This window comes from Chrysochloris asiatica, unplaced genomic scaffold (genome assembly GCF_000296735.1).
Source record: "Chrysochloris asiatica unplaced genomic scaffold, ChrAsi1.0 scaffold00006, whole genome shotgun sequence".
Lineage (NCBI taxonomy): Eukaryota > Metazoa > Chordata > Mammalia > Afrosoricida > Chrysochloridae > Chrysochloris > Chrysochloris asiatica.
In genome coordinates this window covers 21,378,445-21,391,117 of record NW_006408524.1, presented here as the reverse complement: position 1 = coordinate 21,391,117, position 12,673 = coordinate 21,378,445, and the positions used below count along the sequence as shown (strand labels likewise).

The 12,673-nt window shown below is 40.8% G+C and overlaps 1 protein-coding gene across 1 annotated transcript in view; it reads left to right on the top strand.

Moving 5' to 3' along the window:
* Window positions 1–12,673, top strand: part of PLEKHA8 (pleckstrin homology domain containing, family A (phosphoinositide binding specific) member 8) — a 73,290-nt gene that overhangs the window by 17,617 nt on the left and 43,000 nt on the right. Inside the window, exons 2-3 of the mRNA XM_006832170.1 lie at window positions 8,945–9,061; window positions 9,967–10,122. Coding sequence (XP_006832233.1) covers window positions 8,945–9,061; window positions 9,967–10,122 — 273 coding nt within the window. The remainder of the gene's footprint in view (window positions 1–8,944; window positions 9,062–9,966; window positions 10,123–12,673) is intronic.

Sequence of the window (12,673 nt, the reverse complement as noted above, 5' to 3'; positions counted from 1 at the left end):
TACAACAGAATGAAACACTACCCAGTCCTGGGCCTACCTCACAATTGTTGCCACACTTGAGTCTATCGATGCTGCTACTTGGCCAGTCCATCTTGCTGGGGGTCTTCCTCTTTTTCTCTGACCCTCCACCTTACCAAACATGATATCCTTCTCCAGCGACTGCTCCCTCCTGACAATATGTCTGAAGTATGAGAGACAAAGTTTGACCATCCTGGCCTTCGAGGAGCACTCTGGTTGCACTTCTTCCAACACAGATCTGTTAGTTCTTTTGTCAGCCACGGCACTCTCAATATTCTCCTCCAACACCGTAACTCAAATGCATCAATTCTTCTACGGTCTTTCTTACTCGCTGTCCAGCTTTCACATGCATAAGAGGTTATTAAAAATACCATGGCTTGGGTCAGGTGCACCTTAGTCCTCAAGCTGACATCTTTGCTCCTCAACACTTTTAAAAAGGTCTTGTGCAGCAATATGTCATTTCATCTCTTGACTGCTGCTTCGGTGAGTGTTGGTAGTGGATCCAAGAAGAATGAAGTCCTTGACAACTTCAGTCTTTTCCCAGCTGATAAGAATGTTGTTTATTGTTCAAGTGGTGAGGATTTTTGTTTTCTTTACGTTAAAATGCAATCCATACAGAAGGCTGTGGTCTTTGATCTTCTTCAGTAAATATTTTAAGTCCTCCCCACACTGAATGGCTTAAAATGAAGAAAGGTGTGAGACAGGGTTGCATTCTTTCACCATACTTATTCAACCTGTATGCTCAGCAAATAATCCAAGAAGCTGGGTTATGTGAATCAAAACATGGCATCAGGATTGGAGGGAGACTCATTAACAACCTGCAATATGCAGATGATACAACCTTGCTGGTTGCATTGGGACATCCCAATTAACTGGCCTAATAACATGTTCATTGTTTCTGTTCAACCTGCTAGTTCATTATGTCCTACACAGGGTCTTAAAAGCTTTCAAGGAGCTATCAAAGGCATGCAAATCATGCTGTATTCATCTGAAGCATCAGAGGGAGAAAGTCAGAAATAGAAGAAGGCTATGGAATGTGCAACTAATTGCTTCCAGGAACAATTGCCTCCTTTGTCATAAGACCAGAAGAACTGGATAGTGACTGGCTACCATTTCTGAACGCTTCAATCAAGACTCCAAAGAAAAATATTAATCAAAAGAGGGAAAGTGTAGAACAGAATTTCAAATTTCTATAACCTCTAGGCTTTCTGGAGCTATGGAGTATGAGTGAACCCCCAAAACTATTTTTCTGATTTAATTTTTAAGCCTTGAACTAAAAATATCACCTGAAGAGTTCTTAAAACTGAACAGTAGTTTACCTTAACTAGTAAAAAATGTCTGCCTTGAGTATTTATGCTCTTGTAAGAATTATATGACATGAGATTGACAACTGCAATTGAAGAGATTAGATAGGAACCCTTGAGGGCAGTGAGGGTGGGTGAGAATAGTTATACAGCTGTAAAAATATAATCAGTGTCCCTAACTATAAAGTGGAAACTATTCTGGTATTTAGTTTGCTGTGTATACTAATGACAAAATAAATAAAACTTAGAAGGAAAAAAAAAAAGTCTTTTGTGTGAACAGGTTTTTTATAGGGATGTGCTTGGATGAGTTATTTGTCACAAGGCTGCATTTAAAAAACAGAGAAGCTACAGTATTCTTACTTCAGATGTGAGTATGACTCACCAGGAATCTTTTTTAAAGAGAAAAGAACATCTCTATTTAGAAATTTTGACATAAAAATGGTGGTTGCTGTTATAATAAAAAAGGAAGAATTTGAAGTGTAAAATTAACATGAAATTTGCCAGATTAGATCTAAGTATGCTTTTTTTTGGTAAGTTTTTATTGTGAATTGATTGATAGTTTACATGTGGAAGCACATGGGTTTTACAATTATCGTTTCATTGCAGTGATTACAATCTCCTCCATGCATTGTCATTCAGTAGTATTTGCTTCTAGTCTCTCTGGGTTTTTTTGGGGGGTGGGGTGGGGGTGGGGTAAGGGGATGTACACAAAAATACTCAGGAATATACAATCATTTTAACAACCAAAGGGCACAGTCTACAAGCCTGCCTTCTGGCTACCAGCACACAGCCTCTCTCTTTCCATGAATCTAGAGTCCTCAGCTACTCTGTCTCTCCACGTCATCATCTCTGCTTCCATCTCTGGTGTCACTGCTTCTCTGGATAGGGTACCACATTCTGCGTGTGCTCTTCATCCTTGATGGTCTCAGGGTCCTCTGTTCCTGGATTGTGAAATTAACTACTCACCCCTCTTTGTTACAAAATTCTATCTTTATAGTTGTGACAGTCCCAATTAGTGATGATAACAATTGTTGTTAAATGCCGTCAAGTCGGTTCCGACCCACAGTGACCCTGTACAGGGTTTCCGAGGCTGTAAATCTTTATGTGAGCAGAAAGTCTCATCTTTCTCCTGCGGAGCGGCTGGTAGTTTCAAACTGCTGACCTTAAGGTTAGCAGCACAATTCATAACCACTACGGTACCAGAGCTCCTTCATGATAGCAGTTACTCTATTAAATCATAAGAATCTTATTTCCATGTCCTTTCACCATACCCAGTTAGACAAGATGTATACTATTCAGTGGGAATTCTACCTTCCGCCCTCCACACTCTGAAACTAAACTCCCTCTTGAAAACTTGTAACCCAGTCACTTCGTGCCTTTATAGCCCCCCATTTTAGTTAGCCAGTGTCTTAAGTTGCCCATTCTTATCAATGTTGTATACAGAGGGGATAGGATTGATACTTGATGTGAAGACTTCTTTCCTCTCAGTTGGTGTTTTAAGCTACTACATCTATAAGTATAGGTCAAGTTCATCAAATTGTGGCAATTTACACTTGTTTCCTTTATAAAAAAAACTATTTTTTATCTTCCTCTAGTTGAGTTCTGATCATCAAGTTATTGAAGCTAGGTCAAATGGGTACTGTCAACAAGTTTGGGCATTTTTGTGCTTTTCCCCTCACTTCATATTAGCTGGACACTTCACTCTCAGCTCTAGCCCTCCCTGGCTATGTCCTTGTCCATGCCCTTCCTCTTCTCTCTCTCATCTCCAGGTTGACGGGAGTCTATGGAACGTGGTCGAACTGAGCTCATGTCTTCATTGCTGTCTTTTCCTCTCTTCCACTCACCAGTAGACCAGTGTGGTTGCCAGCAAGTTTACATGCCTGCTCATGTGTTCCCTTTGAGCTTCAGTCTTGGAGAGGGGTTTGTCCTGAAGGGACTTGATTGCTTGGATTGATGGCTCCCTAGCGAACAACTTGCTTGTTCTTGTAGTAGCCAATCAGACTGCCATTTTTGTTTTTGATTTTTCCTACTGGACTTTCTTTCACGAAGTATCTTCTGTTCCTTTAGTTGCGCCTTGATGGTCTGCTTGTCCTTTCAAGTGGGAATGGCCCACTTCAGAAGGTTCTGGATGGGGTTCAGGATTCTACCTAAGGTCCTATACACTACTACAAAGGCTCCTCAAGAAGCCTGTTTCACTGGGCAAGTTCTAGAACCCCTTTTGGGTATTCCAATCAGTTATAGGCTGAAGACGGGCTTACAAGCTTTGTGTAATCAGGTTTCCTGGTATTCCTTTCTATCCCACTAAGTGTGCTTTTTAAAAGAGAATTTATACCCATTACAAGTGCTTGCTTATCAGTTACGTTGCTGTTGGTATAGTTGCCACCCACCCACTCAGTTGCAACTCTTGGCAGCCCCATGATTATAGAAGAAGTGCCCCATGGGACTCTCAAGAAGTCCATCTCCGGGCCTGTCGTCCTAGGGACCTATAGGTGGGTTCAATCTGCCAACCTTTTGGCTGGTAGTTGAGTGCTTATACCATCTGTACATCCTAGTGTGGCACTGTAGGATCAGCACTGGACTGCTAACCATAAGGTTAACTGTTTAAACCCACCAGCCATTCCTAGGAAACCCTGTGCTGGGTTTCTATGAGTAGGAACCAACTGGAAGACACTTAGCATCCGCCACCTAAGGACTCCATTAATGAGGGCTTCAAACTGGTTGATTCCTGTCTGACCCTCTGCTGAGAATGTGCATTTCCAACAGATATGCTGAATTAGAATCTACATTTTGTGGAAATGCACGTTCTCAGCTGGGAGTCGAACCAGAATGAACCAAAGCAGAATAAGCTTGGTATGGCTTTCATCCAATAAAATTGATTTACAGAAAGAGTGGTCGTCCAGATCTGAACTGTACTTGGTCGATCCCTGTGAAAGAATCACAATTATTTGTTGAAGCTAGATGACTTTGAAACTCTAATACACCTTCTTTTCCCCCTGCCCCAACTCCCTTTACCTCCTACTTAAGACACTTTTTTTTTGCATGTGTGTTTGTGGTAAAATTTACTATAAAGAGCCCTAATGGCCCTGTAGGATAAGCACTGGACTGCTAACCACAACGTTGATAGTTCAAACCCACTAGCAGTTTCATGGGAGATGCATAAGGTTTTCTGCTCCCATAAAGCCTTGAAAATCCTATTCATAGTCATCATGAGTCAGAATCGACTTGATTGTAGTGGGTTGGTGACAAAATAGATATAATATAAAATTTGTCATTTTAACCATATTAAGCATACAGTTCAGTGGCATGAATTACCTTCACTTTAATTTTGTACAACCTTCACCACTATCTCCATCACCCTGTCAAAATTATAAAAGACTCATACTCAGTTGGGAGTAAATGCAAGAAATTGTATTATGGAATAGAGAACTTGAGTTGGGAAGTGCCATGTAGAAAGTTTTCTGTTTTTTTGATCCATCGCAACCCTAATAGAGGATTTCTGAGGAGCAGCTGGTGAGCTTAAACTGCTGACCTTGCAGTTCAAACAGCTTTGCAGTCTGACGCATTAACCCACAGCACCACACATTATATGTACTTTAAAAAAATGTACATACTTTAGCCATTAATTTTCAAAGTTCCTCCTACAAAATAAGTCAAGGTTCATGTGCTTACCAGAAAGCAAAAGCAGTGACAAAATGGGGTCTGATTTTAAACCTATTTTAGCCGCCTCATTTGTACTCAGATTTAGAGCTGACCGTTCAACGTCTCAACTGCAAATTTAGTTTGCTTGTATCATAGTCCTAGTCTGGGGATACTCTAGAAAGTACGTAGATTTCCTAACATAACTTAATAAATTTACATCAGTTGGTATATATATATGCAGCTTGTTTTATGTGAAACAATGACCCAGGGGTCATCAGACTTCTATACCTGAGCAGTCTTGGTCAGAAATTGATTACCCAATAAGCAAGTGCTTAGGGCATTAACAAAATAGATGCACCAGTCTTGTAAACTAAGTCTCATAGATGCCAAGTAGATTGGACACAAGGAAAAGCAAGGGTCACAGTGGAAGGGAACTGGCAAGGCACTAATGAAATTGATACTAGCTCCAGTGCATGAGAATGTGCTAGTTACATATAAAAGTTCATGCAGTGTCATGGGTGCCCACGTGCAAGGTTGTTTAAGCTATAAGACTCCTGGCACTTCAGTACCTTCATTGACATCTGTGTCATGGTCCCCTCGATGTAATTGAAAGCCCTGAGTGTCTTGGGAATATACTGTTTCTTTCTAATAAACAAGCGGTGGGTGGGTTGTTGAGTCTAAATCTTGCTACATGCACCCAGTAAGCAACTTGATCCAACACAAGCTGTTACTAGTCAAGGGCAGATTATATTAATATATAACTGGTGTCTGATCCATTTTGAGAATATCATGTATAGACATCTGCTGATGGCGGCAGCTCCAACCAGGAAGACCAGCAATATTCTTTGCCGTGATACAAATACAGCGTATACTCTTGCGCATGTTTTGGTGAATTACCAATGATGTGCAAGAGTGAGGGAACTCAAATAAATTGACCACTGCAATGAATTCAAGCAAGTTACTTTTTAATTGTATAGCATTTACTTACAGAGTTGTCTCCTAAGATTTGTAAACTTTATAAATTGAACTTTAAAATTTGTTTGTAATACACACAGACACAAACTAGCATTAATATGATACTATACCATTGTTAATAATTTAATAGACTACTAACAAATCAACTATGTAAAAGTACTGGAAATATTATTTATCTAGCATGGAAACTTTGAAATTATGTATCAAGTGAGTTTTGAGTTTTTTCTTATCTGTTGTGTGGGACACAGTTGCTTGATATTACTTTACATATTGATAATACATGGGGTTTGGGGTGTATTGTTGTTAAAGTGCTGTTGAGTCAGTTCTGACTCATAGTGACCTTGTTTCTGGGGAGCAACTGATGGGTTTGAACTGCCGACCTTGTGGTTTCAAGTCCAGTGCTGATCCTACAGTGCCACACCAGGAGTCCTTATGTACATTAAGAGGACACAAAATTCAGTGTTCATCATGTAAAGTATGTTTCTATTTTCCAGCAATTAGTGTGTTTTGGTGTTCATCTTCCAAGAAAGCAACAAAGGGTGTTTATCAGAACATTATATTTGTAGCCTATCAGAATATTTAGATAATAAAAATTGTATAAATATATTTTCTTTTCCCTTTCACTTCAGATTTTCTTTTGAGAAATTGATTGCTGTTGTTATGACTTGCAAAACAAACTTGTCATAGTATGTTGCTATTGTTATTAATTATGTACCTATCTTTGAATATGGTAGTCAAATAGCTTCACAAAGAGATAAAATGTAATATTATAAATTTTTTATGCAATAATATTTTTATTTTCCTATACATTTTTGATTAGTTTGAACACAACCTCACATTTAGTTCTCTCTCATTGACCACAGTCCTGATATGGTGCTGTAGGAGCAGCAACTGGACTGCTAATCACAAGGTCGAAGGTTCAAACTTAGCAGCAACTCTTTGGAAACCCTATACAGGGTCACTATGAGTCGGAATTGACTGGACAGCAACAACACTGACCACATGAGAACATGCCAGCGGGATGGTAATCATGTAACTTAGAAAGAATCTTTGACCCTGTCCTGTGCAAAGCAGACCAAAGCACATCTTAAGATCGAGCGTACCTTTGTTCTAGTATCATGCCCTATGCAAATGCTCATGTCCCCATTGGGTATCAGCTGTAATCTAATGAACTGGGAAGATGCAGCATCCAAGTATGGAAAGTGAGCATGCAAGTTTTTACGTATTATCTTAAGACAAAAAATGTTCACAAAGCTCAGCAAATGTCCGGCCAACAAACATCGTGTGATAGACAAAGGAAATTATGTCTTACTGCCTTGTAAGGAATATTGCTTTGGACTGTCTCAGACCTGAAGAACAACATCACATGTTCAAAATCTTTTTTTTTTTTTTTTAACTGATCTTCAAATACAAATTTTTGTATTCATGTACAAATTCTAATGTAAACTTTATTTTATAAATTTTGTACTCATTTTATAAATCTATTTTCAGTTCAGATTATTTGCTAGAGTGGAACCAAATGTTAAAAGTAACATGATTTTATATCCAGGGTTTTCGGAAAGTTTCATGAAATGAAATAGGTACAACTAAAATGCACTGCCATTTAGTCAATTCCGACTTATAGGGAAAGTGGACCTGTTCCTAGGGTTTCTGAACCTGTAAATCTTTATGAGGTCATAGTTCTCCCATGGAGTACCAACCTTTTGGTTAGTATCCCCCCTAGTGCTTAACCAACAATACCACCCAGGGCTCCTTGACACAAAAGCTCACAGAAGATCAAAGAAAAGGATTCATTAATTTCTAAAGACAATCCCCAAATTAACTTCCTTTATAAAATATACTTAACCAGGAGAAACCTTTTTCTGTGAACACTTGTTTAACAAGTACAGTTTAATGGCACTAGTACCATTAGTGCTGAAATTACTAATAGCAATTCAAATATAACAGAATTTGGAACAAATTCTATAGTAAAATTGATACTGCTGTAGAAAGTGAAGCTATTTAGTTGTTGTTAGGTTTTGTTGAGTTGGTTCTGACTCAAAATGGCCAATACCAGTCCATTTTAACTCACTAATGCCGAAGATATTGTCAACTTCTAATTTTCCTGGATTGTGTACTTTGTACAGTCCATGTTCCAACTATTTGTGGATGTTTACAGCGGTTTCTCCTCATTTTGAGTTGTGCTTCATTAACATATGAAGGTCCTGAAAGCTTAACTCCATTCGCATCATCTGGTCAACTTTACTTTGAGGAGGCAGCTCTTCGACTGTTGTATTTTTAGTGCCTTCCAACCTGAGGGTTCATCTCCCAGAACTAGCCTGGCAGGATTCTGGTGCTAGTCATCATGTTTTCGTCTTTAGACAGTGTTCCATCTACCTTGTGGTTCAAACTGACCTTGCGGTCCAGTGCTTTATCCCACAGTGCCTCACCAAGACTCCAATACAACTTTAGAAGGACATTATACATTTTTTTTTTTTCTTCATTTCTAAGTTTTGTATAACTTCTCTTAACTGGAACTTGGGAAGGCATGTGTGTAACAATACACTCAGCACGCCATAATCATTTACTTTAGAAAAGTAACAAGTCATGGTTTATTAGTATTATATTAGGAAGCAATCAAAACCAGCCACATTTCAGTCTGTTACATATAGGAGCACCATGAGTTGGCGCTAACTTAACTCAATTAACAGCAAGGTAATCCCACTCCCTACAGAATCATCCCTAGTTGCTGATCCTCTCAGACCTTTTCACATTGTGTAACTAAAAAAATAGGTCATCTTCTGTGCCTTGTATAACTTTAAAATACTGGTATTGTGTAATTTTACAAAAACAAAATCAACATAAAGGTTTTCTCCATAACCTGCTTTCACCTGATCAGATTGCGCTTGCTGTGTAAGCTCCTTGGGAGCTGGAACTCAGAGTCTTATGTTAGGTCCTATTCCCATGTCCTGGGAGTCAGCGGCAGCTCATACACGGGCAGTAACAGACACTCACACTTCTGTTTCCAGGTTGGCAGCCTCGATGGTTCCTTCTCTGTGGGGGGATATTATCTTATTATGATTCTCCTGAAGATGCCTGGAAGGGTTGCAAAGGGAGCATCCAGATGGCGGTCTGTGAAATTCAAGGTGAGGAACCAAGAGCCTTGTAGGCTTTATTTTTCTCTGTGTCTCCCCAACAAGTTATAAAAAACCCACTAGCTTCTGCATGCTTTCTCTGTTGTTCCGATAGTAAAGATCAGGATGCACAGAGAGCCTTACAAAAAAGCCTGAAACTGCAGCCAGTTTTTACGAGCTATCTGGTCAAGAGGTAGCCAGGATAGATGGGTACACTCTACTACATGTCCGGTGTTTATTCTTTAGTCGCCCCGGGGCCTGTGTCTATTTACAAACCTTTAGCTGCAGTGATTAAACTTCTGTGTTAAATCCGCATACCCCACCACCATATACTCAAACCAAGCAAACCCCTAACAGACTGAGAAGGTGTGAGGCTCAGAAGGTAGATGAGGGGAGAAGAATGTCGTTTGCTTGTTTCTTCTCCTGAAGGACTCTGAGGGAATGTGTACATTTTTGGCCAACCTGTTAGGGAAATAGAAAGGGCTAAACATTGTACTCTTGATTGCTTTGCAGCAAACCTAAAGGGATAAATAATGTTCCCTTGCTTGTTGTCATACAAGTCATTGTTGGGCCTTGGACCAGCATACTTTACATACACAACAGCCCAAAGCGATTTTTTTCCATCTATTTTTGAGAAAGGATTGTAAGGGAAATGGGTGATTCTCTTTTAAGACAGCATCTTGATGCTGCTTTGTAATCAACCTTGAGGTTTGTCCTCTGGGTCACAAAGGCGCATAGGAAAAGATCAACAGAGCTTCCTGTAAAGCAGGAGAAATTGAAGGGCCCACATCCTTTCTTGGAAGGAAGGAGGCTTCAGCAGCTAGGCCACAGTTGGGATCAAAATTTGGGTGGGTGGGCTGGAGACTACTCCAGAGAAGGCTTTTCTGGCTCCTCACCTCCCTCTGTCTTGTCTCCAGTTCATTCTGTCGACAACACTCGCATGGACCTGGTAATCCCCGGGGAACAGTATTTCTACCTGAAGGCCAGAAGTGTGGCTGAAAGACAGCGCTGGCTAGTGGCCCTGGGGTCAGCCAAAGCCTGTCTGACTGACAGTAGGACCCAGAAAGAGAAAGGTATGTCCCCTGGTATGGAGAACCTGGGAACTACTTGTTGATAACTCACTTATTTGCTTAGTTTGCCTCTGATCACCTAGCTAGCTCTTTGATTCCTGCAAGTGTTGTGGTGGTGGTATTAGGTGCCGTTGAGTCGGTTCCAACTCATACAGACACTGTATAGGGTTTCTGAGGAGCAGCTGGTGGGTTCAAAATGCCGACCCTGTAGTTTGAAGTCTAGTGCTGATCCTGTGTCCCTCAGTGAAATTTAACCCTTTTGTAACCAAATTGTTTTGAGTTTTTTGTTGTTGATATCATGTGTTGTCAGTAATAGAATGCGTGCTGAAATCAAGAAAAACATTTTTTTTTAATGTAATATGGATTTTGATGCAAGTATATAGGACCCAAGTGGGCACTAGTGGTAGGATTGGTGGAGCGAAACCCATTACTTCAGATTCACACATTTAAGTAGGTCCCTGTCAGACAGTAGCACGTACTACAACTGGGATAAGAGTTTACCAAGAAACTTCAAATGTTGAAAATGTTGTTGGGTAAGGTCTGTTCCACAGATCACCAAAGGGTTAAACTAAGTCCAGTTGCTAATTTTTCTTCCTTAGTATATCCTGTTGTGGTCTGTAGAATAAGCACTGGACTGCAACTATAAGGTTGGTGGTTCAAGCCCAGCAGGTACTCTGTAGGAGAAAGATGAGGCTTTCTGCTCCCACAAATATTTACAGCCTCAGACATCCTATACAGGATCACTGTGAGGAGTTGGAACCAACTCACCCGTACTTAACAACAACAACAATTAACTACAAGGTTGGTGGTACAAATCCACCAGCTGCTCCTTGGAAACTCTGTGCAGGGTCACTGTGAGTCAGAACCACATAGAACAGCAACAGTATATCATAGTGAACAGAGTATAGGCTTTGGAATCAGGCAGTTGGGTTCAAATTATGGGAACTGTGTGGTTTGGCATGGTAACCTCTCTGAACCTCACTTTCCTCATATTTTAAAAGAGGATAATACTTACAGGGGTCCTGGTAGCATAGTGGGTTATGCATTGGACTATTAACTACATGGAGTCCTGGTGTGGTGCTGTGTGTTAATGTGTTGGACTGCAAAGTCAATTTGAACCTCAAGGTCATTAGTTGAAGCTCACTAGCCATTCCTTGGAGACCCTATATAGGGTTGCAATGGGTCAGAACCAATTCAATGTCACTCAACAACAACAATAACAAAATTAACTACATGGTCCAAGATTTGAGCCCACAAGCCGCTCTGCGGGAGAAAGATGAGGCACTTTGCTCCCAGAGAGATTTACAGCTTCAGAAACCTTGTTGTTGCTGTTGTTAGGTGCCATTGAGTCATAGCGACACTAAGCACAGCAGAACGAAACACTGCCCGATCCTGGGCCAACCTCACTACTGTTGCCATGCTTGAGTCCATTGATGCTGCCACCTGGCCAGTCCATCTCGTTGGGGGTCTTCCTCTTTTCCTCTGACCCTCCACCTTACCAAACATGATATCCTTCTCCAGCGACTGGTCCCTCCTGAAATATGTCCAAAGTATGAGAGACGAAGTTTGGCCATCCTGGACTCCAAGGAGCACACTGGCTGCACTTCTTCCAACACTATGATTGGAAGCAACTTGATAGCACACAACCACAACCTACATAGAAGAATTACCATGAGGCTTGTGGTATGCAAACTGTCCAACACCTTGTCTGGCACCAAGCGGACCCTTAGTGGGAGTAGTGTTCCAGAGAAGCTTTGGGTCAGAGTGTTTCTTTTCCTTTCCGGACTGGCATGGATACTTAACTGTCATCTTGCTGTAGCTTAATGCACATTAACTCAACATCATTGGACCTCCTGGGATCCATGGAACAGCTTTTTCCTTGGACTGGGCCCCCATCAGCCTCCCAGCCCCATCCATACACCTGAAGAAATTACAGTGAGGAGGAAGCCAGGTATAGTGACTCTCTAAGCTGCCATAATAAAGTGACCTCTTCCTTGGTGCTAATGTGCAGTTTTTCATGGAGTGAAACAGAGGTGGTAATCATTGCAGTCAGACCTCAGTGCCAGGGTGACTGGGATGCCTGCTAATGAGCGACTAGCAGGTATACAAAGGTGCCATTAGCCTTGACAGGCAGAGTACTGAGCCAGCCTTCAGGCCAAATAACAACTGTGTTATTAGTGGGAATTGGACATCACACAACACTGTGATACAAGCAGAACACTGTGCTGGCAGAGAAATAGCCATGACCCCATTGTACAGGTTGGAAAAACTCTCTGTGGCAGAACTGGGACTTTGCTTTGAGTGTTAGGAATCCTCTCACATGAATGGGTCAGATGGTGTGTGTTGTCTCCTTCTCTCTGTGCGGTGATTATTCCATATGTTGATTTGTTATTAAATAATGTAGAGTACTTCAAAAGCCTTCTGGAAATGGTATTTTTTTTCTATTCCCGCCTTCTGTTTTTTCTCATGCCCATATATATCTTCATCAGTATCACATCTGTAACTTAGACTATAAACATCTGACTCTGGTCCTGGGTTATATACTCAGCTATCT